Below are 27457 nucleotides of genomic sequence, written 5' to 3' on the forward strand. Positions count from 1 at the left end.
TTTTTAAACTTTAAAAACATAAAATAAAAAATACTGTTAATGTAAATAAATATAACCTATAAATGTATAGATATTAATTTTTAATTATAAATTTGCTATTATGCATCAGATAAATTTTCAACATACAAATATTTAATGACACTAAAATCCTATAATTTTTCCTTGATTTTAATGGGAACCAAGATGCAATTTAATTGATATCTCTGCCAAGGAAAGTAATACTAATTAAAAAATACATATGTAGGTCATTGAACTTTTAAGAGTGCAGTAATTCCATTAGAAGCAGCATGGTATAATAGAAAAAGTCCTTGACTGAGAGGCTACTGACTTGAAAGTCTGCCATTCTCTTACCTAGGCTACAACCCAGCAAGGCTATTAACTATGGTAGGATTCAGGTCCCTCATTTGTAAAAAGAGGAGGATGAATAAGATCAGCTTAGAGTTCTACCCAGGTGCCTCAAGGACCAACATCAGGGCACCAAAGAGCTTGATAGTTTCAGCTCTACTCAATTCACTCCCTTCTTAAACAAAGCACTTTGTTATTTAGCCTCTTTTCAGATACTGGGGCTTTACATAATATTTCTTTAATAAAAAAAAAAAAAGATGCAACTCCTTTTTAAAACCACTAGATTAGAAGTCCTCCAAGATCCCTTCTAAGGCTAACATACAATGATTTTATATATTGGAATAAAGAAATTACAGCCACTAGAAGGATCCTTAAGGTACCTGAATTGACAGCCAAAGGTTTTTATAGCCCTAGGAGTTGCTGAAGAGAGCGAGGAGGAGAGAAAGCACCTCCAAAACCTGCTGCTCCGGTAGCAGACAGGAAGGAGAAGAGCTGGGACAAGCTCAGCTGCCATGCACTCTGCTGCTGAGAGAAATCAGTACGATAAAGCTCACACTCGTACGGCAGATACAGGCAAACTCTGGATGGCATATCAGGATGATAAGGCTCCAGAATACGTGTTCATTCACATGCCTGGATGGAATTATATAACCAATAAACTAGTTAGCAAGTGTCTGTGTGCAATCTAGTTAATACAATCTAGTTAACGCTTAAAAAAACTACTAGACCTATTAATCTTCAGTTTACCTCTTCACCTGTACTTTACCTTCATTTAAAACGAAGAGGGAGGTAGCACTGACCGAAGCACCCCCTACGGCGGGTCCCCAAGCCCTGGGCTGTGGACCGCGACGGAGCCGGGCCACACAGGCGGGGGAGGGCGGTGGGCAAGGGAGCAAAGCTTCAGCCGCCGCCCCCATCGCTGCAGGACCGCCTGAACCATCCCCCCTTCCAGGCCACGGAAAAACTGTCTTCCACGAAACCGGTCCCCGGTGCCAAAAAGGCGGGGGACCCCTGCTCTATGGCGCAGTACTCGATGACCCACCAAATAGAGATGTTTCAGAAGTGCGCTATAAGGAAAGGTGCTCCAAGAATCGGTTCTACGGTAGAGTATATCTGAAAGAGCAAACATGCAAGAGGAAGTTCAGGAAGATTCAGAAAGAAGCGTAATGGCAGGGACTTGCCCTGCCATTAATTACAATACATCAGAAAGCAAACTAAAGAAAAAATGGGAGTACCGCAGTGATAAACAGGGCACTGGAATAGAGCCTGAAGAATGAGAATTAGAATCAGGAGGCAAAGACATATGATTCAGTAAATGGTATAAATGGACAACTGGCTAGACATTTGGGATAAAAAAAAAAATTCAACAGGCTCCAACATACAAGGGTGATGATGTGCTTGGCAGAAAGACACTCACAAATACAGCCAAGGATATAGTTTCTTTAATGGCATATGATGCTGAAACTTGTCTGAAAAAGCAGGGCCACACAAAGCAGAATTCAGAGCAGCATGCTCCCAGGTGGAAGCTTCCCAGGTCAGCAACACATCCCATGAGACCATACAGGGAGATGCCTGTACCATTCTCCTGGTGAGAGAAGCATGCACCCTCCTGTTCTGGGGAGGCTTTGTGCCACTCTGGACTCTCCTGACTGTTCTGGAGACTCTGACCGTATGTCTGGTGCTCACCAGGTCTAAGTAACTTGTTCAAAACAGCTCTAGGACTTAACCTGAATGTTTAATGAAAGACCAGTTAGAGTGCAGATCCATTTCCCAGGCTTCCTAGAGAAGTGACTACCCGGCAGGACCAGGCCTCAGTCGAGGACTCTTCCTGTAAGATTCCCATCTCACTCCTTATATTAGATAACTTCCAGTCAGGTCAAAGATTTAAATGTAAGAATATCAGTAATAACAGTCCGAATGTTTAAAAAAAGCTCTGAGAAAAAGCATGAGTAACAACACATTGAAAAATGGGCAAAGAATATGAAGATAATTCAAAGAGGGCAAAATACAATGGCAAATATAGGTATGAAAAGATGCTGTAATTCTCAATATAAATGCATTTCCAAACAGAGAGAGAAAGAGAGAGAGAGCACAAAATCAATTCAATAAAATTCTAGGGCACATACATGTTACCTACAAGACACATGTTACCTGCCTGCCTTTGGTGCATTAACCCATAAATACACACAGGTGAATAAGCAAACCAGTAGGGCTTAACCATATGCTTGTAACCTGCACTGTGCACATGTCTGCTGTCAGGTATCATTCTAACAGGTTGGACTCTGCATCAAGAAGCGAATTGTATTTAATTATATAATTTTGAGCTTCTCAAATTTAATTCCATTAAATGTATATGATGAAACTAAAACAATATAAAGTGTTGTTGACAAGAAGAAAGAAAAAAAGTCTCTATACATAATTGACCCATTGTCAAGTCCTAGCCAAAACTGAGGAGCCAAATGTGAGACCTTCTTAAAGCCTAGGTAGTCATGAACTAAATTCTAGGAATACCATAAGGATTTTTAAAAAGGAATATATAATGAGAGGACAGCATAAGCATTAAACATAGAACCAAGTGAACCATGAAAGATAAGGAAAAGCAGTAGCCACTACAAACTTATAAAATCACTTTCTCTTAAAACGTATTTACTTAATAGTGCCGGCCAATGGCACGACCCTCAAGACAGAACGTCTTGCTCGTCTATTTGATGTACCCTCTTTAAGGGAAGATTGGACAGAAATGGTTTGGTAATATAATGGAAAGATTTCAAATCCACGTTTTCAGTAAGTAAGACGTCTCTGCTATATGATATGCTCCGCTGTGGTCCCCGGTCCCTGGCTAACGGGAGGGGATTTTTGCTTTTCAAACCGAGGAGAGGCCGACCGGAGGCACAGGGAGGGTCTCTGCAGGCTGCAGGACCAACACTGTCGCAATCCAAACGACCAAATTCACTTGGCTTGCTGCCAACAAAGTTTAGACTAGGAAAACGTGCATCACCTTCTAGCGTCACTAAAAACTGGTTTTCACTTCATTTCCTTCTAGTATGAATCTATACGTATATACATACTTGGAACAATACATCTGGCACACTTTTTTTTCCTTCCACAGACATTTGATGAACAAATGCCTATATGTATATTTTTCTCCCTCTCCTTAAAAAAAAAAAAAAAGAAAGAAAGAAAAGAAGGCTTCCGGGGAAGATGGCGGAAGAGTAAGACGCGGAGATCACCTTCCTCCCCACGGATACACCAGAAATACAGCTACACGTGGAACAACTCCTACAGAACACCTACTGAATGCTGGCAGAAGACCCCAGACCTCCCAAAAGGCAAGAAACTCCCCACGTACCTGGGTAGGGCAAAGCGGAGACATTCCCGCACAGAGGACCGGTGCCAACCGGCACTCACCAGCCCGAGAGGCTTGTCTGCTCGCCCGCCGGGGTGGGTGGCGCAGGGAGCTGAGGCTCGGGCTTCACTCGGAGCGCAGGGAGAGGACTGGGGCTGGCGGCGTGAACACAGCCTGAAGGGGCGAATGCACCACAGCTAGCCGGGAGGGAGTCCGGGAAAATGTCAAGAGCTGCCGAAGAGGCAAGAGACTTTTTCTTCCCTCTTTGTTTCCTGGTTCGCGAGGAGAGAGGATTAAGAGCGCTGCTTAAAGGAGCTCCACAGACGGGCACGAGCCGCAGCTGAAAGTGCGGACCCCAGAGACAGGCGTGGGACGCTGGGGCTGCTGCCGCCGCCACGAGGCCTGTGTGCGAGCGCAGGTCACTGTCCACCGCCCCCTTCCGGGGAGTCTGTGCAGCCCGTCACTGCCGGGGTCCCGGGATACAGGGGCGGCTTCCCTGGGAGAACGCACGGCGCGCCTCGCGCTGCTGCAACGTCACGCCGACCTCTGCCGCTGCAGGCTCGCCCCGCACTCCGTGCCCCTCCCTGCCCCCCGGCCTGAGTGAGCCAGAGTCCCCAAAGCGGCTGCTCCTTTAACCCCGTCCTGTCTGAGCGAAGAACAGACGCCCTCCGGCGACCTACATGGAGAGGCGGGGCCAAATCCAAAGCTGAGACCCGGGAGCTGTACGAACAAAGAACAGAAAGGGGAATCTCTCCCAGCAGCCTCAGAAGCAGCGGATTAAAGCTCCACAATCAACTTCATGTACCCTGCATCTGTGGAATACATGAATAGACAACAAATCATCCCAAATTGAGGAGCCAGGAGGCAGTGCTGTGCCTCTGAGGTGGGAGAGCCAACTTCAGGACACTGGTCCACAGAGACTTCCCAGCTCCACATAATATCAAACGGCGAAAATCTTCCAGAGATCTCCATCTCAACACCAGCACCCAGCTTCACTCAACGACCAGCAAGCTACACTGCTGGACACCCTATGCCAAACAACTACCAAGACAGGAACACAATGCCACCCGTTAGCAGAGAGGCTGCCTAAAATCATAAAAAGTCCACAGACACCCCAAAACACACCACCAGACGTGGACCTGCCCACCAGAAAGACAAGATCCAGCCTCATCCACCAGAACACAGGCACTAGTCCCCTCCACCAGGAAGCCTACACAACCCACTGAACCAACCTTAGCCACTGGGGACAGACACCAAAAACAACGGGAACTACAAAGCTGCAGCCTGCAAAAAGGAGACCCCAAACACAGTAAGATAAGCAGAATGAGAAGACAGAAAAACACACAGCAGGAGAAGGAGCAATATAAAAACCCACCAGACGTAACAAATGAAGAGGAAATAGGCAGTCTACCTGAAAAAGAATTCAGAATAATGATAGGAAAGATGATCCAAAATCTTGGAAATAGAAGAGACAAAATGCAAGAAACAGTTAACAAGGACCTAGAAGAACTAAAGATGAATCAAGCAACGATTAAAAACACAATAAATGAAATTAAAAATACTCTAGAAGGGATCAATAGCAGAATAACTGAGGCAGAAGAATGGATAAGTGACCTGGAAGATAAAATAGTGGAAATAACTACTGCAGAGCAGAATAGAGAAAAAAGAATGAAAAGAACTGAGGACAGTCTCAGAGACCTCTGGGACAACATTAAACGCACCAACATTTGAATTATAGGGGTTCCAGAAGAAGAAGAGAAAAGGAAAGGGACTGAGAAAATATTTGAAGAGATTATAGTTGAAAACTTCCCTAATATGGGAAAGGAAATAGTCAAATCCAGGAGGCACAGAGAGTCCCATACAGGATAAATCCAAGGAGAAATACGCCAAGACACATATTAATCAAACTGTCAAAAATTAAACACAAAGAAAACATATTAAAAGCAGCAAGGGAAAAACAACAAATAACACACAAGGGAATCCCCATAAGGTTAACAGCTGATCTTTCAGCAGAAACTCTGCAAGCCAGAAGGGACTGGCAGGACATATTTAAAGTGATGAAGGAGAAAAACCTGCAACCAAGATTACTCTACCCAGCAAGGATCTCATTCAGATTTGATGGAGAAATTAAAACGTTTACAGACAAGCAAAAGCTGAGGGAGTTCAGCACCACCAAACCAGCTTTACAACAAATGCTAAAGGAACTTCTCTAGGCAAGAAACACAACAGAAGGAAAAGACCTACAATAACGAACCCAAAACAATTAAGAAAATGGGAATAGGAACATACATATCGATAATTACCTTAAATGTAAATGGACTAAATGCTCCCACCAAAAGACACAGATTGGCTGAATGGATACAAAAACAAGACCCATATATATGCTGTCTACAAGAGACCCACTTCAGACCTAGGGACACATAGAGACTGAAAGTGAGGGGATGGAAAAAGATATTCCATGCAAATGGAAATCAAAAGAAAGCTGGAGTAGCAATTCTCATATCAGACAAAATACACTTTAAAATAGAGACGATTACAAGAGACAAAGGACACTACATAATGATCAAGGGATCGATCCAAGAAGAAGATATAACAATTGTAAATATTTATGCACCCAACACAGGAGCACCTCAATACATAAGGCAAATGCTAACAGCCATAAAAGGGGAAATCAAAAGTAACACAATCATAGTAGGGGACTTTAACACCCCACTTTCACCAATGGACAGATCATCCAAAATGAAAATAAATAAGGAGACACAAGCTTTAAATGATACATTAAACAGGATGGACTTAATCGATATTTATAGGACATTCCATCCAAAAACAACAGAATACACATTTTTCTCAAGTGCTCATGGAACATTCTCCAGGATAGATCATATCTTGGGTCACAAATCAAGCCTTGGTAAATTTAAGAAAATTGAAATCGTATCAAGTATCTTTTCCAGCCACAACACTATGAGACTAGATATCAATTACAGGAAAAGATCTGTAAAAAATGCAAACACGGGCCTCCCTGGTGGCGCAGTGGTTGAGAGTCCGCCTGCCGATGCAGGGGATACGGGTTCGTGCCCCGGTCCGGGAGGATCCCATATGCCGCGGAGCGGCTGGGCCCGTGGGCTTTGGCCGCTGAGCCTGCGCGTCCGGAGCCTGTGCTCCACAGCGGGAGAGGCCACAACAGTGAGAGGCCCGCATACCGCAAAAAAAAAAAAAAAAAAAAAATGCAAACACATGGAGGCTAAACAATACACTACTTAATCACAAAGTGATCACTAAAGAAATCAAAGAGGAAATCAAAAAATACCTAGAAACAAATGACAATGGAGACACAACGACCCAAAACCTATGGGATGCAGCAAAAGCAGTTCTAAGAGGGAAGTTTATAGCAATACAATCCTACCTTAAGAAACAGGAAACATCTCAAATAAACAACCTAACCTTGCATCTAAAGCAATTAGAGAAAGAAGAACAAAAAAACCCCAAAGTTAGCAGAAGGAAAGAAATCATAAAAATCAGATCAGAAATAAATGAAAGAAGAAATGAAGGAAACGGTAGCAAAGATCAATAACACTAAAAGCTGGTTCTTTGAGAAGATAAACAAAATTGATAAACCATGAACCAGACTCAGCAAGAAAAAAAGGGAGAAGACTCCAATCAATAGAATTAGAGATGAAAAAGGAGAAGTAACAACTGACACTGCAGAAATACAAAGGGTCATGAGAGATTACTACAAGCAACTCTATGCCAATAAAATGGACAACCTGGAAGAAATGGACAAATTCTTAGAAATGCACAACCTGCTGAGACTGAATCAGGAAAAAATAGAAAATATGAACAGATCAATCACAAGCACTGAAATTGAAACTGTAATTTAAAATCTTCCAACAAACAAAAGCCCAGGACCAGATGGCTTCACAGGCGAATTCTATCAAACATTTAGAGAAGAGCTAACATCTATCCTTCTCAAACTCTTCCAAAATATAGCAGAGGGAGGAACACTCCCAAACTCATTCTGCGAGGCCACCATCACCCTGATACCAAAACCAGACAAGGATGTCACAAAGAAAGAAAACTACAGACCAATATCACTGATGAACATAGATGCAAAAATCCTCAACAAAATACTAGCAAACAGAATTCAACAACACACTGAAAAGATTATACACAATGATCAAGTGGGATTTGTCCCAGGAATGGAAGCATTCTTCAATATACACAAATCAATTAATGTGATACACCATATTAAAAACTGAAGAATAAAAACCATATGATCATCTCAATAGATGCAGAAAAAGCTTCTGACAAAATTCAATACCCATTTATGATAAAAACTCTCCAGAAAGTGGGCACAGAGGGAACCTACCTCAACATAATAAAGGCCATACATGATAAACCCACAGCAAACATCATTCTCAATGGTGAAAAAACTGAAAGCATTTCCTCTAAGATCAGGAACAAGACAAGGATGTCCACTCTCGCCACTCTTATTCAACATAGTTTGGAAGTCCTAGCCATGGCAATCAGACAAGAAAAAGAAATAAAAGGAATAGAAATTGGAAAAGAAGTAGTAAATCTGTCACTGTTTGCACATGACATGATACTATACACAGAATATCCTAAAGATGCCACCAGAAAACTACTAGAGCTAATCAATGAATTTGGTAAAGTTACAGGATACAAAATTAATGCACAGAAATCTCTTGCATTCCTATACACTAACAACAAAAGATCAGAAAGAGAAATTAAGGAAATAATCCCCTTTACCACTGCAACAAAAAGAGTAAAATACCTAGAATAAGCCTACCTAAGGAGGCAAAAGACCTGTACTCCGAAAACTATAAAACACTGATGAAAGAAATTAAAGATGACACAAAGAGATGGAGAGATATACCATGTTCTTGGATTGGAAGAATCAATATTGTGAAAATGACTATATTATCCAAAGCAATCTACAGAGTCAATGCAATCTCTATCAAATTGCCAATTGCATTCTTCACAGAAGTAGAACCAAAAATTTTACAATTTGTATGGAAACACAAAAGACCCTGAATAGCCAAAGCAATCTTGAGAAAGAAAAACAGCTGGAGGAATCAGGCTCCCCGACTTCAAACTATACTACAAAGCTACAGCAATCAAGACAGTATGGTACTGGTACAACAAGAGCAATATAGATCAATGGTACAGGATAGAAAGCCCAGAGGTAAACCCATGTACATATGGTCACCTAATTTATGACAAAGGAGGCAAGAATATAAAATGGAGAAAAGAAAGCCTCTTCAATAAGTGGTGCTGGGAACACTGGACAGCTACATGTAAAAGAATGAAATTAGAACACTCCCTAACACCATACACAAAAATAAACTCAAAATGGATTAAAGACCTAAATGTAAGAGTGGATACTATAAAACTCTTAGGGGAAAACATAGGAAAAACACTCTTTGACATAAACCACAGCAAGATCTTTTTTGACACACCTCCTACAGTAACAAAAATAAACAAATGAGACCTAATGAAACTTAAAAGCTTTTACACAGCAAAGGAAACCATAAACAAGACCAAAAGACAACCCTCAGAATGGGAGAAAATATTTGCAAACAAAGCAACGGACAAAGGATTAACCTCCAAAATATACAAACAGTTCATGGAGCTCAATGTGAGAAAAAACAACCCAATCAAAAAATGGGCAGGGCTTCCCTGGTGGCACAGTGGTTAAGAATCTGCCTGCCAATGCAGGGGACACAGGTTCAAGCCCTGGTCTGGGAAGATCCCACATGCTGCAGAGCAACTAAGCCCATGAGTCACAACTACTGAGCCTACGCTGTAGAGCCTGCGAGCCACAACTACTGAGCCTATGTGCCACAACTACTGAAGCCTGTGTGCCACAACTACTGAAGCCTGTGTGCCGAGAGCCCGAGCTCCACAACAAGAGAAGCCACCACAATGAGAAGCCCGCGCACTGCAACAAAGAGTAGCCCCCCACTCACCATAACTAGAGAAAGCCCGCGCACAGCAACAAAGATGCAATGCAGCCAAAAATAAATAAATAAAATAAATAATTTTATTAAAAAAAAAAAATGGGTGGAAGACCTAAACAGACATCTCTTCAAGGACGACAGACAAATGGCCAAGGGGCACATAAAAGGATGCTCAACATCACTAATTATTAGAGAAATGGAAATCAAAACTACCATGAGGTATCACCTCACACCAGTCAGAAGGGCCATCATCCAAAGATCTACAAACAATAAATGCTGGTGAGGATGTGAAAAAAGAGAACCCTCTTGTACTGTTGGTGGGAATGTAAATTGATACACCCACTATGGAGAACAGTATGGAGGTTCCTTAAAAAACTAAAAAGAGAACTACCATGTGACCCAGCAGTCCCACTCCTGGGCATATACCCTGAGAAAACCATAACTCAAAAGGACATATGTACCCCAATGTTCATTGCAGCACTATTTACAATAGTCAGGACAAGAAAACAACCTGAATGTCCAATGACAGATGAATGGATAAAGAAGATGTGGTACATATATACAATGGAATATTACTCAGCCATAAAAAGAAATGAAATTGGGTCATTTGTAGAGATGTGGATGGACCTAGAGTTTGTCATACAGAGTGAAGTAAGCCAGAAAGAGAAAAACAAATATCATATATTAACACATATATGTGGACTCTAGAAAAATGGTACAGATGAACCTATTTGCAGGGCAGGAATAGAGACACAGATGTAGAGAACAGACATATGGACACGGGGAGGAAAGGGAGGGTGGGACGAATTGGGAGATTAGGACTGCATATATACACTACCATGTGTAAAATAGATAGCTAGTGGGAACATGCTATAAAAGCACAGGAAGCTCAGCTCGGTGCTCTCTGACGACCTAGATGGGTGGGGTGGGGTGGGGGGGTGGGAGGGAGGTCCAAGAGGGAGGGGATATAGGTATACATACAGCTGATTCACTTTATTGTACAGCAAAAACTAACACAACACAACATTGTAAAGCAGTTATAATCCAATAAAAAAATTTAAATAAACACTAAAAATAAATAAAATTTATATGCGAAAGCAACTAAAACAGGCAAAATAATTTTTTAAAAAAAGAATTGTAGGAAGGAGTCTACTCAATTTCAAGACCTATTATATAGCTCCAATTATCAAGATTGTGTCGTACTGGCTGAGAGATAAACACACAGATCAATGAAACAGAAGACAGAACCCAGAAATAAAAACATACAAATATGCTCACCTGATCTTTGACAACAATGTAAAAGCAATTCAATGGAGGAACGATAAGCTTTTCAACAAATAGTGCTGGAGTAGTTGGACATTTAAAGGGGGAGAAAAAATGAAGTTCAACCTAATTCTCACAATTTATACAAAATGTAATTCAAAATTGATCCTGAACTTAAACTTAAACGTTACATGTAAAACCATAAACTGTTTAAAAAAGAAAAAGGCAAAAAACTCTTGGATCTATAGCTAGGCAAAGAGATCTTAAACTTGACATAAAAAGCACAATCCATAAAAGAAAAAATTTATAAACTGAAATTCATCAAAATTTAAATTTATGCTCTGAGAAAGACCCTGTTATGAGGATGAACAGACAAGCTACAGACTGGGAGAAAATATTTGCAAACCACAACAAAAGACTAGTGTCTAGGGTACTAAAAACCAAAAATGAAAACACAAACTTCTCAAAACTCAACAGTAAAATAAACAATCCATTTTTTAAAAATTGGCAAAAGATACTGTTATGGGCTGAACTGTGTCCCCCCAAATCCATCTGTTGAAGCCCTAACTTCTAGTACCTCAGAATGTGAACGTATTTGGAGCTAGGCCCTTTACAGAGGGAATCAAGTTAAAATGAAGTCATCAGGGTGGGCCCTAATCCAGTGTGACTGGTGTCCTCAGAGGAAGAGAAAATTTGGACACACAGACACCAGAGATGCATATACACAATGGAGAAACCATGCTGAGGACACAGCAAGAGGGCTGCCATCTGTTAAGCAGAGTAAGACCTCAGAAGAAACCAAACCTGCCAACACGTTGTTCTTGGATTCCTAGCCTCCAGAACTGTGAGAAAATAAATTTCCATTATTTAAGCCACTCCATATGTGGTATTTTGTTATGGCAGCCCTGGGAAACTAATACAGACACACAGAGACATTTAACCCAGGAGGATACATAGATGGCAAATAAACACATGAAACCAAAGTCAGCATCATGAGCCATTAGGGAAATGTAAATTAATAACACGGTGACTTATCATCACATACCTATTACAATGGGCTAAGGAGATGCAGAGAGATCAGATTACTCATATACCGCTGGTTGTAATGTAAAATGTACAGCCACTCCAGAAAACAGGTTGACAGTTTCTTAAAAATATTAACACACAACTATCATATGACCCAGTAATTGCACTCCTGGGCATTTATCCTAGAGAAACAAAAACTTATGTTTACACAAAGACCTTTACACAAATATTTAAAGCAGCTTTATTTATCATAACCAAGAACTGGAAACAACACAGATGTCCATCAATGGGTAAATAGTTAAATAAACTGTGGTACATCCAACATACTACCCAGTAATAAAAAGGAATGAACTACTGATACATGCTAAAACCTGGATGAATCTCCAAAGTATTACGCTGAATGAAAAAAGCCAGTCCCACAGGGATACACACAACACGATTCCAGTTAAATAACATTCTTAAAATTACAGAATTATAGAAATGGGAGAATAGATTGGTATGGGTACACACACAAAGCAATATGAAAGATCTTTGTGGGGATAGAAATATTCTGTAACTTCACTGATTCAATATCAATCTCCTGGATGTCGTATTATAATTTTGCAAGGTGTTACCATTGGGAAAATCTGGGTAAAGGGTACACAGGCTCTCTCTGCATTTTTTCTTACAACTACATATGAATCTACAATTATCTCCATATAAAAGATTTTAATTCAAAGAAAGTCATCAACTTAAACATTTAAAATATGTGCAACTTATAAATACAATATGTCTCAATAAAAATAGTTATGTAGTAAAAAATATTTTTAAAAGACATAAATTTTTTAAAAACTGTCCAGACCAGTGTTGTCCCACAACTTTCTGCAATTACTGATATATTCTATATTTCTGTGCTGTCTAAAACAGTAGTCACTAGCCACACATGGCTAATAAACACTTAAAATGTGACTAATATGACTGAAAAGCTCAATTTTTTATTTTATTCATTTTAATCAATTTAAATTTAAATAGCCACATGTCATTGGTGGCTACCATATTGGACAAGGCAGGTCTAGACATTACAAAGAATGGGAAAGATCATCATACGCTAAGATGAAACTATGGCCAAAGTGTATTCAGAAAAAATATAAATTGTATAACATTGTATGATACCATTTATGTAACAAAAACAAGGAAATAAATGTATATAAGTGTGTATATGAAATATACATTTATATATGCTTTTACCTTCTACTATATAGCCTTCTGTACTATTTAAATTTTTTTGACAATAATTCTGTGCTGCTTTCTTTTAAAAGCCAAAAGCCCATGCTAGAATTTAAATTTGATACCTTGATAATTCATATACTATTCAACAGTACAAAATAAATCACCTGTTAGGATATTTCAGAAAGTTTAAGTTTTTATTTGGTCTGCTAGATTCTAGTTTGTCAATTTTTTTCCCAAGTGTGGCCTTTTTTTGGACTTAGTAACATACAATTACCCACTGGAAAAAGGAGACAAGTAAGGAAAAAATAAGTATAAATAATGGGAACTTACGAAGTCAAGTTAATTAACTTCTTACATAAACAGCTGTAAGATCGGGATATTTATATCAAGTGTTCTATCAGAAAGCAAAATTTCCTTAGAAAATAATGTCTACAGTTTATTCATGATCATAGTTACAGAATTATGAATGAAGATTAATGAGTATTTATAATTACAGTGAAGGGAGATAAAATCTCCAAGGTAGAAACAGATTTAACAATCTGCTACAATTCTCTCTCATAACCTTGAACGGCAGAAAGAAAGGAAAGATTACAACACAGATGATGGCTAACTCTACGTGTCAAGTGCCGTTCTAAACTTTATGTAGAGGCAGGATTCCTCAGAATCAAAGACGCTGTTGATTGTAAGATGCACATAGTACTGTAGTATTTACCACTGAAAAAAATCCGTGCATAAGTGGATCCACACAGTGCAAACATGTGTTGTTCGGATCAACATGTACAGTTGTACATGACATTATGGTAAAGGGAAAACCATGGAGACAGCAAAAAGATCAGTGGTTGCCAGAGTTAGCAGAGAGGGAGGGATGAGCAGGCGGAACACAAAGGATTTCGGGTAGTGAAACTATTGTGTAATAGTGGATACATGTCCTTATACATTTGTCAAAACCCATATTAAAACCCAAAAGTGAACCCTAAGGTGAAGTACAGACTTTGGGTGACAATGATGTGTCAACACAGGTTCATCACCTGTTAACAGATGTCCCACCTCCGGGCAAGTTGCTGGCGCAGGGTGTGTGGGAATCTCTGTACTTTCTGCTCAACGCTGCTGTGAACCTCAAGCTACTCTAAAAAATAGTCTATTAAAAATATTTTTTCCAATAAATGAGGACTTTTGCCATCACAGCTAACTACTCAATCCACTCTGTACCATCACTATCACAATACAAAATGGGCAACTGGATTCAAGCAGTTTGAACCTGGATTCTAATTCAGTTCTGCCACTTATCAGCAAGTTACTTACCCTCTCTCTATGCCTCAATCCTCTCATTTGTAAAAAAAAAAAAAAAAAGGTATTAAAAAAGGTGTGAGAATTAAATGAATGAATATATAAGCAAAACTGTTTAGGACAGTGGCTAGTTCAGTTATAATTTGGTAACTGTTAGCAATTACCATTGTGATTATCCATCAGATTGAGGAGATAACATGAAAAGCACACAATACAATGCCTCATACCTTAAATGTAAAATTAGCTACTTTCCTCCTCCTTGTGTAAAAAAAAAAAAAGTAATAAAACTTTTCCCACACATCAAGTGCGTATCAGAGGGGGGAGGATAAAGTATGGGATTATCAGAATCACCTCTGAAAGTTTTTCAAAACATACATACCACAAACCCAAATAGTAAATTAGAAACTGTGAGAGGTGTATATGGAAACACGTGTATTCTAACAAAGTTCTCCATAAGGTTCTAATACACACACACACACACACACACACACACATATACATTCTTACTTTACCCAACCCATCGACCATGCAAATCTAGTTCTGATGAATTATTTCACACCAGTGGTTAATGGGATTTAACACACTGAAATATCATATATTTTAACATAAATGTCTTGGAGTTCCTATGTATTATCTAGATCAGGGCTGGCAAATAGAGTCCACAGTTCAAATCTGGCCCAGCACCTGATTTTATATATTAAGTTTTATTGAAACACAGCACACCCCTTCATTTCCATATTGTCTACAGCTGCTTTCATACAACCACCACAGAGCTGAGTAGTTGCTACAGAGACTACATGGCCCACAAACTTGAAAATTCTTACTATCTGGCCTTTACAGAGAAAGTTTCCCAACCTTGGTCTAGATTATTCATGCAGCATGCTATTCAGTAGCTCAACTAGAACATTTACTGTTAACAATGAGTGCAGTGTAATTACAGCATCTCAAAGTATGTAAAAAACTAGAAGACTGGCACAAAGCAAACAAACAGTACTAATAAGAGTACAGAGGACAGAAACAGTTTCCCTGCTAGCATTCCTGCTTTAAGGAAACTGCTCCTCCTCCAACTCCAAGCAAGGTAGCTTGGCAAAGTTCAGACCCTCTCCCATGGTCACAGGAGTGGACACACTGCCGCTTTCCAATGTGGAAAAAGGAAAGACATGCAGTCCCTCTCTAATGGTCAGCTGAGATGTGACCATGTCCCCACTACACAGAAGAAAGAAGCTACTCTGCATTAGGAGAGAATGAAGCTGAAGGGCAGAGATGAGGAGAGAGAGAAGACTGTCTTGGTGACATTCTCAGCTCAGGATCCAATTATCCTTGAGCCCAACTGCACCCCTGCCATCCTGAGTTTGGGTTATGTGGACCAGTAAATTCCCTTTTTTGCCCAAGTAGATTTTTAAAAGGTTGGTGACATCTGCAATCCAAGGATTCTAACTAACAAGACAAGCAACTTCTTCAGCTCACAAAAGGGTTTGTTCATTTGTTCATTCGCTCATTTATTTTAATGATAATGGGGATAGTTTTGGTCACCAGTTTTGTTCATCCTTCATTAAATCCTTCATAAATTAACAGATGTTCATAATACACACACACACACACACACACACACATACACTTTAAAAAACTGAATGAGGGTACAGTAACATCTCAATCAGTAATTAACAGTATTTTTCACTTGATTTTTCCTAGTATAAAACAACTGATAGGGCTTCCCTGGTGGCGCAGTGGTTGAGAGTCCGCCTGCCGATGCAGGGGACACGGGTTCGTGCCCCGGTCCGGGAAGATCCCACAGGCCGCGGAGCGGCTGGGCCCGTGAGCCATGGCCGCTGAGCCTGCGCGTCCGGAGCCTGTGCTCCGCAACGGGAGAGGCCACAACAGTGAGAGGCCCGCGTACCGCAAGAAAAAAAAAAAAAAAACTGATAAAAACACAAGTTATCTGACATATATACAAAGAAACCCCTTCAGGTACATTTAGCCCTATGATTTCCATCTCCTCAACAATAATTATCAGTGATCAGAAAGATGAGCCTAGGACACTATAATATTCTGATTTATCAAAGAAAGATTCTATCATATTTAGTATGTATTAACCCTAGAAAGTAGAGTAATTCATTTGGAAAATTTTCAACACCAATTGAGACAAAAATCAAAAATATTCTGTTAACCTGCTATAATTCAGGAAATTAAGTTCTTCATGATATCTCATTTAAAGAAGGCTCAAGTTTCACTCTACTTTCAAATTAGCTGCCTGTAGCTCTATTTTAAGGAGAATTTAACAGAAGATATCATCATACAAATGGATAATTATTGCACTGGGTGAGAATTTTACTTGCATATTTTATAAATATAATACTGCCCTGAATCAACTTTTTAAATTCCAAAGCTTAAACTATTTGATTTTTATTTTTTTTTTTGTGGTACGCGGGCCTCTCACTGTTGTGGCCTCTCCCGTTGTGGAGCACAGGCTCTGGACGCGCAGGCTCAGCGGCCATGGCTCACGGGCCCAACTGCTCTGCGGCATGTGGGATCTTCCCGGACCGGGGCACGAACCTGCGTCCCCTGCATCGGCAGGCGGACTCCCAACCACTGCGCCACCAGGGAAGCCCAAACTATTTGATATTTTATTCTTGAATTACCTATCTGTAATAGAATCTAATCATAAAATAATATTAGAAATAGATGAGGCTCTGAAAGAGAATTTCACATAACCCTGATACTGAAATAACATCTTTCTGGATTATGTGGCTGTTGGGAGTTCTGTTAAAAGCACAGTACAAGACACTTTAAATGACTAACCAACCCTAACTACCCTAACACACCCTTAGGATACTCTCTAGAGGAAAGGAGGTCCACAATGCATTTTAAATTTTAACAAAATACACACACACATACACACACACACTCATCTATCCTGAGGGATCTGAATGTCTCTAATTCATCTTTTGTTATTTTACAATGCCTTATTCTGTATTCCTCATTACTCTATGGCTATCAAAGCATCAAGACCATACTGAGATGCTCAACAAACACTCCTCATATCAAAGCACACATCTTTAAGAACATTAAATAGTGCAAAAAAGGCTTATAATAAAGAGTACTCTGCCTGTCCTCTCCTCAAACCCCAGACAACCAATCTTCGTTATCTTAGCTACCTAGACAGTTGCCTCAATATCTAATATATGTATACTACTATTGCTTGAGATATTAATAACTAAGCATAGCATTAATAGCTAACATGTGTTGCGTTACTAAGTGCCAGACATAGAACTTTACATATATTCTCTCATTTCATCTTCACGACAGCTTCATGGGGTAGGAGCTATTATACTCCCATTTTAGTCTGGAAAATTGGAACACAGTTCAATAACTTGCCTAGAGTCACAAAGCTAGTAAGTACAAAACTAGGATTTGAACTCAAGCAGCCAAACACCAGCACTCTCACTTTTAACCTGCATCCTCTTATATTTACCCACTCCACAGTCCTCTCTTAATAAATACTTTTAGGCTAGGTCTCACAAATTAAATAAAAATAGGGATCGAAACAAAACAAAGATGTCAAAACAGTAAAATGGCATTTCTCACAATCAAATATAATTTTTTGGTTCTACAGGTCAGTAATTTTCAACTTTGGCTTTGCCACAATCCATGAGGTCACCAATTAGTTGCATTTTCATTTTTATATATTGACTCAGTAGTTACTATGCTTAGGGTATAGTATTTTTAAATCTAAATTACAAGTATATGGCCTATAGCATTTTTGCTGAATAAAAAAGGCATCAGATCCTAAAGCCTGACAGAAAGGTATGTTTTGAAGGCAAAGAGTGTGCCAGCAATCTATCAGGAAAAGAAAAGTAATTTTCAAAGTAACTTTCTATCTGCTTCACGAAAACAAATGAGTTAATTTATATATGTGTACACATGTACATCTCTATATAATAGGGCCAAAAAAATCAGTAATGGAAAAAGGCAAAATCACTTTAAAGGAAAGTTTCAAAAAATAGATTTTTTTAAATCTGTAAAGACAGGAGATGTGGTAGTTCTTCAGTTCAATATTCTAAACAAAAAAAATGAGATATGAATATGGACAAATTTAATGTGAAGCAAAAAGTTACCATTAAAAAAAAATGAGACACTAGAGAAAAGGCAGTAATAGAAGTCTGAAATTGAGAAAAAAGGAAGCAAGCAAGAGATGAAAGCCCCAGGTAATCTAGGCGATCCAGTTCAAAGCTCTGTGAGTCAGACCTTGCTGAGACAGAGAGCTCTTATAATAATACTCTGGCTGAAGGGAGTACTGTGGCCTCATTCTATGAAAGAGCAGAGAAGGCTACTGAGGACGTACTAGTGAGTGAAACGGAAGGCTGGTGACAGCAAGCCAGCTGGATCTGTAGACCAACATATGGTCTTTATCTCTGCTGAAGTTTTACTTCTAACCATTCTAGATAACAGGAATCCGAACCTACTTACAGGCTACACTTCTCATTTCAGCACTTATTTGTATTCTGACATCTTTCCAACTGGATCATTAACTTCTGGAGAGCAGAAGCTATTCTATTTATTTTATTTTCACCCATATAACCTAGTACAGTGCTATGCATCTAGTAGATAGATGCTCAAGCCTATCAATCTTGAAAAATCACAACATACAACAGAGCATTAGAGTTTAAGGAAATCTGAAGAGAGCGTCCAGTCTAGCCTCTTTATCTTAAAAGCAAAGAAACTAAGTGTAGTTTAAATGTCCACTAGCCTAAAATGGAAGAGCTGGGATTAGCACCCTAATCCCCTGATAATCAGTTTATCTTTTTCCAAATAGCCTCTAATTTCTTCCATTAAAATAAAACAATCTTATTTCATCAGAAAACAAAGTCAACAGCATCAGTACTCACTATATGTCAGAGCCCTTTACATTTGCTTGGCAGTCGACATGCCTAGGTCTGTGATGACTGCTTTACAAACATTATTCTAGTTAATACTCACAATGACTCTAAGAGGTAGGTACTATTATCCTAATTTCACAAAAGCGTAAATTGTAATTTGACCATATGATGATAGTAAGTGGGAGAACCGAGATTCTCCATTTGTCAACAGAGTCTTGGCTCTTGACCAGTATCCTATACTGTTTCTCACTGTATTTACCACAAATATACTGAAGTCTCAAGATAAACAAATGTTTAAGTGACTGACTAAATGAATGGATTATTTAATTAATTGAAAAGTAAGGTTCTCTCATAGCAAATATCTCTAAAAAGAAGGGTTCGTTGTTAATCTAATTACATAATCCCCTAAGGTTTTAACAGTGAGCAGTCTGCATACTAACAGGAGATTTAAGGATAGCTAATTTCTTTATCCCACAAATAATTCATCTATTCAACAAATAGTGAGAAACTATTTTTGTGACACTGTTAAATTTGAACATAAAAAGTAAAATAAACTTGTTCCTGCAAGATCCTATTCCACTAAATTAAAACCCACACAAGTTTCTACACCAGTCATCAAAATCAAAATAAATGTATAACACGCCCTCCTTTTTGTGGAGAAAGGAGTAACATTAACTGAGCACCTACAGTGTGCCAGTTCTTAAACCTCAACAAAGAGTCTCACCTAATCCCTTAAAGCCAAGTGAACTAGGCAGCATCTCCATTTTCTGATGAACAAACTGAGGCTTTAAGAGATTAAGAACCTGTCTCAGGTTACTTGGCTAATTACTACAAATCCAGAATTGGAACCCAAGTTTGACCAAAAGTCTATGTTCTCTCCAAAAACGAGTTAAAGTTACTATTATTTTATTTGCTCACCAAAGCAAAAAAGGTTTGCTAGGTTTCTTTCCAAGGGAGTAGGAAGATACTGCTTACTTTAACAACAAAAAAGAATATATTATCTCACTTAATCCTTAGCTTATTAGTTATTATTATTTCATCCCATTATTATAAATCATGAAGCTAAAACTCAGGGAAGTAGCTTGCCCAAGAGTGAACAGCAAGGAAGCAGCAGAACTACACCAGGTCTGTACCAGGTGTGAATGCAAAACTAACCACAGGAAAAATGCAGAAAGACCTTAGGCCTGGTAGTTATGAGCTTAAGACTCAAAACACCTAAACTAAGTGGATCTTGTGTTTGTCAAGCAAAAAGGAATGGCAGATATCATCTACTTCAACTTCCACTTTCAATGATGAGGAAGTTGATTTTCTAGTAATAGTCTATTAAATGGCAACCTGAAGACTGGTCTCTAAATTCCAAGCCTACAGGCCATTACATTATACCAAGCAATTTCTGGATTTGTTGCCTGTTGAAATTATTCCTAAAGTAGCAAACAATGAACTATTTCACAAAGCAAAGGTTTATGAAGAGAGAAGAGTTATGTTAAAATACCTACAATCAATACTTAAGTATTTAAAATACTTCCACAGTAGATGAATAGAAATATTCCTTAGCAACATTTTCAATGCATCATCTGAAAACGTTGTCTATTTCTTGATATATTTTTAGGGCCTAAAGTGTGAACTAAAAGAGAGATGTCTCCGATGCCAATTCTGATAATTTTTTTACCACTTTGGTCAAAAGAACAATGTTTAGTTTTACTGTAGAACTCGGTCAGAAATCCAAAGTAGCCTTTTCATTGAGAGTGGCCCAAGTTCCTAAGGAACTGTGCCACTGTTTTTGAAAAGTCAAAGTGATGAATGAGGAGGTGATGAGTATTAACATATAACATGGGTAAGTGCTTGTATTTATATGATACTAAGTAATATAAGCATGCTATCATCCCAACTCCAGAAATAAACAGAATCATTCTAATGCGAGATCACCAGGTAGAGACTTCCATGTTTGTTCACCCTACTACAACACAAAGATTGTCTTCGTCCCGTAAGCTCATAAAAACTACAGGAGTTCTTCAGCAAGCTTTGCTGGTGCCCTCCGCACATCGCTGTGGATCATTAGAAACCGGAACGCATCAAGAATCGCTTCCAGGCCTGAACTAGCACTAAATCAGCTATAAACTAACAGAATGCTACTGAGCGTGGAGAGGGGCACTGTTTACTTACAGGTGAAGAGACTCATGTGATGGGAAACGTGTTGCACTCTCCTCTGGCTCCCGCCCCCCTCCCCGAAAAAACACGGTACTTTGACAAGCTAATGTGAGCGTGGGTCTACTCCCAAAAGTTTTGACCTCTCGTTTTAATCGCTTAAGGACAAACGCTCAAAGAAGGACATCCGACACAAGGGGCCCCGAGGTGCTGCCTATGGCATCACGGGAAGGACATCACTTTGGCCAAAAAACTGTGCTCGTCCCCTACACTCCCCCACAGTGAGCCAAATGGCAGGAATAGATACCGTCATTCACTCTGGCGAAGGAAAAGAGAAGAAATCAAAACCAGACGCGCTTCCTTCTCGCCCCGAGAAGCCTGGAGCAGGACTAGGGGCTTAACGTCCAGTTCCAAACCAGCACCAGGCCCCCGCCGCCAGTGCACCCGGCCAGTGCACCCGCGAGCAGCGCGGCGACAGAGTAGAATCGTCAACATCTCCACCTCTGTCCTCCAGGCACAGCCAGGGACGGCGTCCCAGAGCCCGCCCCGGCCGGGCCCGCCCCGCTATCTCCTCCCCCGTTATCCGCTCACAGCCGCGCTCGGGCCTGGACTTGCCTCCCCGCCCTCCCCAACTTCCGCGCGTTCCACTACCCCGAACACGCAGGCCACCGCCCCCTGAGAGTCCGGGGGAGAAAGGTTGGAGGACTGCAGGGCTAGGAACGCGCTCGGCGCCGTTTCTCACCTCTGGATGGAGAAGGGGCACGCAGCCCGCTTCGCTCTCGTACTCATCCGGGCCGTCCGCCATCTTGCTGTTAAATCCCTCCTCCCGCTGCATGCCGGGAGAAAGCGTTTCACCCTCGCGGGGTTCGGGCAAGGCGGAGGGCGAGCGCGAGGGCGAGCTCGAGACCCGCCGGAGGCAACGCGGCCGCCTCCTCCTCCTCCTTCCCTTCCCCCTGTGACGCCCCCCTGCCCCTCCCCGCTCGGGGAGCACGGGTCCCTGCGCGCGTGCGCGCGTGCCGGGCCGGCCCGAGCGGGAGCGCGCTCTGCTGCACTGCGCCGGGGCAGGCGGGCGGAAGGCTCTGGGCGTGGGCGCTGCCACTCGCAAGCGGGCCCGCGCCCCAGGCAGCTGTGCGCCTCTGGCTACCCCGGGGAGGCGGCTGCTGGGCAACCGGGTAGTTAACGTGGGAAACCAAGCGGCGGCACGGGAACGAAAGCAGGGCTCCGGAGAGGCGCAGCCGAGATTCGGGATACCCGGCAGTCGGGGCGGCCAAGCCCGCAATCCCCACTGTCCCGATACGAGACCCCCGGGACCCCTTCTCAGAGACCCAGAGTGGAACCATCACTTCGCTCCAGGTACTACGTTTTGGGCTCTCGGGCTTGAATCCAGATGTGCATCGCTCCAGAAGACGAAAGACGCACCCCTTTCTCCGCATTCAAAAAGGTCATCCCGCAATTTATGCCTCCGCGGGGCGCCCGGGAAAACACGGATAAAGCTTGGGATTTCCTCCTGGAGAAGCCTGTTAAAAATGATCGCAACCTGCCCTCATTGGTCTTGAATTAAGAGTAACCACATTAAGAATGTACGCCCTCAAAGCCCGCCCGCCCCCATCTGCTACATTTTAATGTAATCCAGGAATTAAGAACTGAAGTCATTTAAACTGATTTCGCTGAAATGCGAACCAGATAAAATGACTAAAGCCATTATTAAACGGATATTAGGGCTGCATGGGGGGTGGAGGGGATTGCTTTCTAGAAATGTGCTGATGGGACTGTTATAGAAAGCATTTATCTTTGTTTTTAGCTATTAAAAATCGAAAATGCAAACTGCTCAGAGGACGATGTAGCAAAAATCGTGGAACATCTAGTAGAGATCCTGATACTAACCTGTCTCGTGTTAAAGCCAAATCGGGAAGAAGCCTGCAACCCGATAACATCAGATTTATTTGTAAATCAAGAGGAAGGGCACTGCAGAGGAAGCTTGGATACCACTGGGAAAGGGAGGAGAAAGAGTCTTTTGTAAAGTTTAGGTTCCCGCCAAAGGACTCTGTAGGTCTAGGGAGAGCGGGGATCAGTTCTGGATTGGATGCTGTTTCTGAGGCGGGATTAGAGGATTAACCGGGGATTGGATGCTGTCATGAGGAGAGGGCCCGTTCAGTAACTGGGTAGTCTAGTAATAAACGAAAAGAGCAAAGTGGGTCTGGGCATCACTGGCTAGAGAACAGTATCACTCAAAGAGGGGTGGATATGGCATTTGACAGATACTGCATCACAGGGGGGAAAATAGCTTCCCTGTTAACTTTGTGGCTGGCTGTGTCTGTGTTCCAGCACTGTTGCTTTTTCTCATTTCAGTCTGAGAAAAAGCAACATTTTCATTCTTTTGGTCCTGACCCAAACCAAGAATTTTGGTTTTGACTCTTCCACCCAGTATGCAGAACTAGTCAGAATTAGGGTTCTGCCTTTGGAGCTCCAAACTGCTTTCAGACACCTTTTAACATGGACAGAAATAATTTTCACTTCAACAACTCAATCTTCATCTTGCCCCTCCTTACCCTTATGTCACTGGTGTAGATAAAATCAAATTAGGGAATTAAGGGGAATATGTGGAATTTGACATGTGTTTAATTTAGGGATGCGGCGTTGTTACCGACCGACCGGAGTCCCTGGACCCTTTAATCAATAGAAATTGATAAGAGGCCAGATGAGAAATTCAGGTAAGGCTTTACTGGGACCTGTGCTGCAGCACGAGGGAGTGAAACCAAGTAACAGGTGCCCTTGCTTGCTCCAAGGAGGGAAGGCTGGTTCCTTCAGTGGGATGACTCGTAGGGGCCGATTGGTGGGTTGGGCTGGAGGTGGGGTGCTTAGGTGGTCTGCCCAGCCCCTTGGTGCTACTGTGTGCAGGGATTTGGGGGAATACCATGCCTTTGCTCCCCACACCTCCAAAATGGCAGCTAGTTTATGACCTTTTTGTATCTTATTGTTGATAATTGCCCTAACTGTGCCTGCGTGTAGTTATTTTTAGTCCCTTATAGTTTCTTTGTATTCTGTTGCTTGAGGAGACCTTTGTCCAGGTGCAAATGCCAGCACTCTCGTAGGAGGTCCTGGGTCCCCGCTGATCTCAGTGCTAGTAGTGCTCTGATTCACTATGCTGGACCCCTGCCACGTTCCCTGTTCAGGAGGATATTAAAAGAGTAAACTTATATGAGGGCTTCATTAGGACAGTATGGATGTCTGGTAACTGTTGTAGGCCTAGACTGTTACCAGGCTACTTCCATAATGTTCCCTGGCACTACTGCCCCTGACCTCTTCCCCAAGCTCCTGGTCCATCATTGGAGGGATATACCCTGATTCGCTTATGTCCCCTAAGGTATTAGATCAGCAATCAGGGGCTCTTCCCTCACTGGCTTAGTTACACCTAAGAATCAAACTGAGAGTTGGAAATCGAACTAAAGTTGGCTCAGCTGCTTTATCCTATTTAAGAAACACTCTTCTATCCATGTTTCCCATGCTAGTCAGACCACCTGGTTTCAGTCCTATTTCTGTCATCTTAATTCTATGACCTGAGGAAATGTACATATGTTCTCTGGCTATAGCGTGCTTGCGTGGTTGCTGTGCCATTTCTTCTCCTCTTGCTCAGGCTCCGAAGGCTCTTCAGACATTCTATTTGTTGTGATGTGGTGTGGGTAACATCTTTACTTTCTTTCCTCCATATCTGAGTCCAGTTTCATTTCCACTCTTAGTTTCTGTTTGAGGACAGCATATTTCATCTTCTGTTTACTTTTCCATTCCTTGAGGAAATGGTGGGGGAGACATAAGCCTTGTTGAGGCAAGATACAGCCTACATGAGAAAACCTGGGTCATGTTATCTTTAGTGAGTGTTTATTCTAGCTCATATCTCTTATCTCATTCCCATAGGGAAATATCCTCAGACATCAGATCATCGCCCCATCATAGTGAGTAGCCCTGGAGTTTCACTTTCATTGTAAAGGGTCAGCTCCATGGTTCACTTTCTCCGCATCACCAGCCTTTCTTGCAGCTATTTCTAGTAACGTACAGTGAGAAAATGTAAGGAGATGCATTAGTTTTGTTTCTCTGCAAATTTGGGGATATTAGCGTGAATCTCAGATATTTGGTATCTTTATCAGTATAGCTTGAGATGGGTAGGTAGATGAAAGGGCAAAGTTAAGAAGTAAGCTCATTCGTTCTTCTCTGCTCCATTTCAGAATATTACGTTCCTTTGTGTCCCTGTCTATTTTTTCTCTCTCTCTCTTTTTCTTTTTTAACTTTGAGATATGACCATTTCATTTTGGGGTTGCTGAATTGGGGGATTTTCTAGACTTTTTTTCATTTTTTAAACAGGTATTAAGGGAGAAAATCTGTGGTGCAGTTTTAGTTGACCACCTGGACATTTCAAAACTCCCCAGCACCTGAGAGTTTTCCTCCATGCCCACTCAGCTTTTAATACGCTGATATACTCAGGTGCTCTAGGGACTATTCCCAGATTGCTGAACCTGAGAGTCTCCTGGCTCCTCCACCCCTCATTGCTGAGTTTGGGTTCTTTCTATGATTGGTTACCTCATTCATTGCATGATTTTTCCTAATTTCATTCTCTGAGATTAATCTCACATTCAGCTTTTGGGATACTTGCTGTTAGGTTAGTCCATTATGAGAAGGCACTGGGAGCTACAAATTTCCAACATACATACACACAATTTTGCATAAATATTAGAGGGTCGAGACCTTCTCAGCATAGTCCACAGACCCCAGATGTAAAAAATCCCTGATTGTGATAAATGATGGCTTTAATTCTTGACTAATGTCTTTTTTTTTTTTTTTTTTTTTTTTTTTGCGGTATGCGGGCCTCTCACTGCTGTGGCCTCCCCCGTTGCGGAGGACAGGCTCCGGATGCGCAGGCTCCGGACGCGCAGGCTCAGCGGCCATGGCTCACGGGCCCAGCCGCTCCGCGGCATATGGGATCCTCCCAGACCGGGGCACGAACCCGTATCCCCTGCATCGGCAGGCGGACTCTCAACCACTTGCGCCACCAGGGAGGCCCTTGACTAATGTCTTTAACCTATAAAGGACTTTGAGAAGTCATCTAGTTTATCCTAGTTGTCTTCAGACAAAATAATTCTCAGTAAGTGTGGTATAGAAGAAGGACTATTATAAGAAACTGAACACTGGTTCTGGCTTTACAGCTAACTAACTCTGTAATCTTTTTCACTTTAATTTCTCAGGCTCAGTTTTGTCATCTGTAAAATGATGGGGCTTGGAATAGGTGCTCTGAAAGTCCCTTTTATCTTTATAATTCTAACTGTAATAATACCACCCTAAACAGATGATAATTTCCTTTTAAACTCTCATAATGAAAAGTTTGCAATGTCTATAATTAAGCTCTGTTCTATCTGTGATACCTTTTTTTTTTTTTTTTTTTTTTTTGCGGTACGCAGGCCTCTCACTGTTGTGGCCTCTCCCGTTGCGGAGCACAGGCTCCGGATGCACAGGCTCAGTGGCCATGGCTCATGAGCCCAGCTGCTCCGCGCCATGTGGGATCTTCCCGGACCGGGGCATGAACCCGTGTCCCGCGCATCGGCAGGTGGCCTCTCAACCACTGTGCCACCAGGGAAGCCCTCTGTGATAGTTTCTACTGTCAGAAATTTCTTCCTGATTTCTATCCTAAATCTGTCATGCTGTAATTCTTCTTTTATTTTCTTCTCAATTTTCTTAATATTCTTTTATCTTCCTTACCTAAATAATTTCTAGACAGATAGTCTTATTAGTGAAACCGAAGGAAGGATTTCCATTAGTAAGTAGCCTTTTTTCCCACTTCCAAATCATTAATGCATATGGTAAATGAGATGAGACACAGTCCTAGCACCCAAAGGCAGTTTATTAGATATTCTGTCTCTCAAATAAAAGGAGCTAAACTGTTGTAGTTGTGATATCTGGTATTCCCTACTCTTCTGGATTATACCTTCTAGCTT

General features: G+C 41.3%; 1 protein-coding gene across 2 annotated transcripts in view; it reads right to left on the bottom strand.

The window, feature by feature from the left end:
* Positions 1–22362, bottom strand: part of ZDHHC17 (zinc finger DHHC-type palmitoyltransferase 17) — a 115805-nt gene extending 93443 nt beyond the window's left edge. Inside the window, exon 1 of one of the 2 annotated variants that reach the window (XM_060112329.1) lies at positions 22219–22362. In XM_060112329.1, coding sequence (XP_059968312.1) covers positions 22219–22311 — 93 coding nt within the window. In that variant the 5' untranslated portion in view covers positions 22312–22362. The remainder of the gene's footprint in view (positions 1–22218) is intronic. The other variant, XM_060112328.1, reaches the window with a different exon arrangement.
* Between the last annotated feature and the right edge of the window lie 5095 nt (positions 22363–27457).

The sequence above is a fragment of the Mesoplodon densirostris genome, chromosome 11, assembly GCF_025265405.1.
Source record: "Mesoplodon densirostris isolate mMesDen1 chromosome 11, mMesDen1 primary haplotype, whole genome shotgun sequence".
NCBI classification, from domain to species: domain Eukaryota; kingdom Metazoa; phylum Chordata; class Mammalia; order Artiodactyla; family Ziphiidae; genus Mesoplodon; species Mesoplodon densirostris.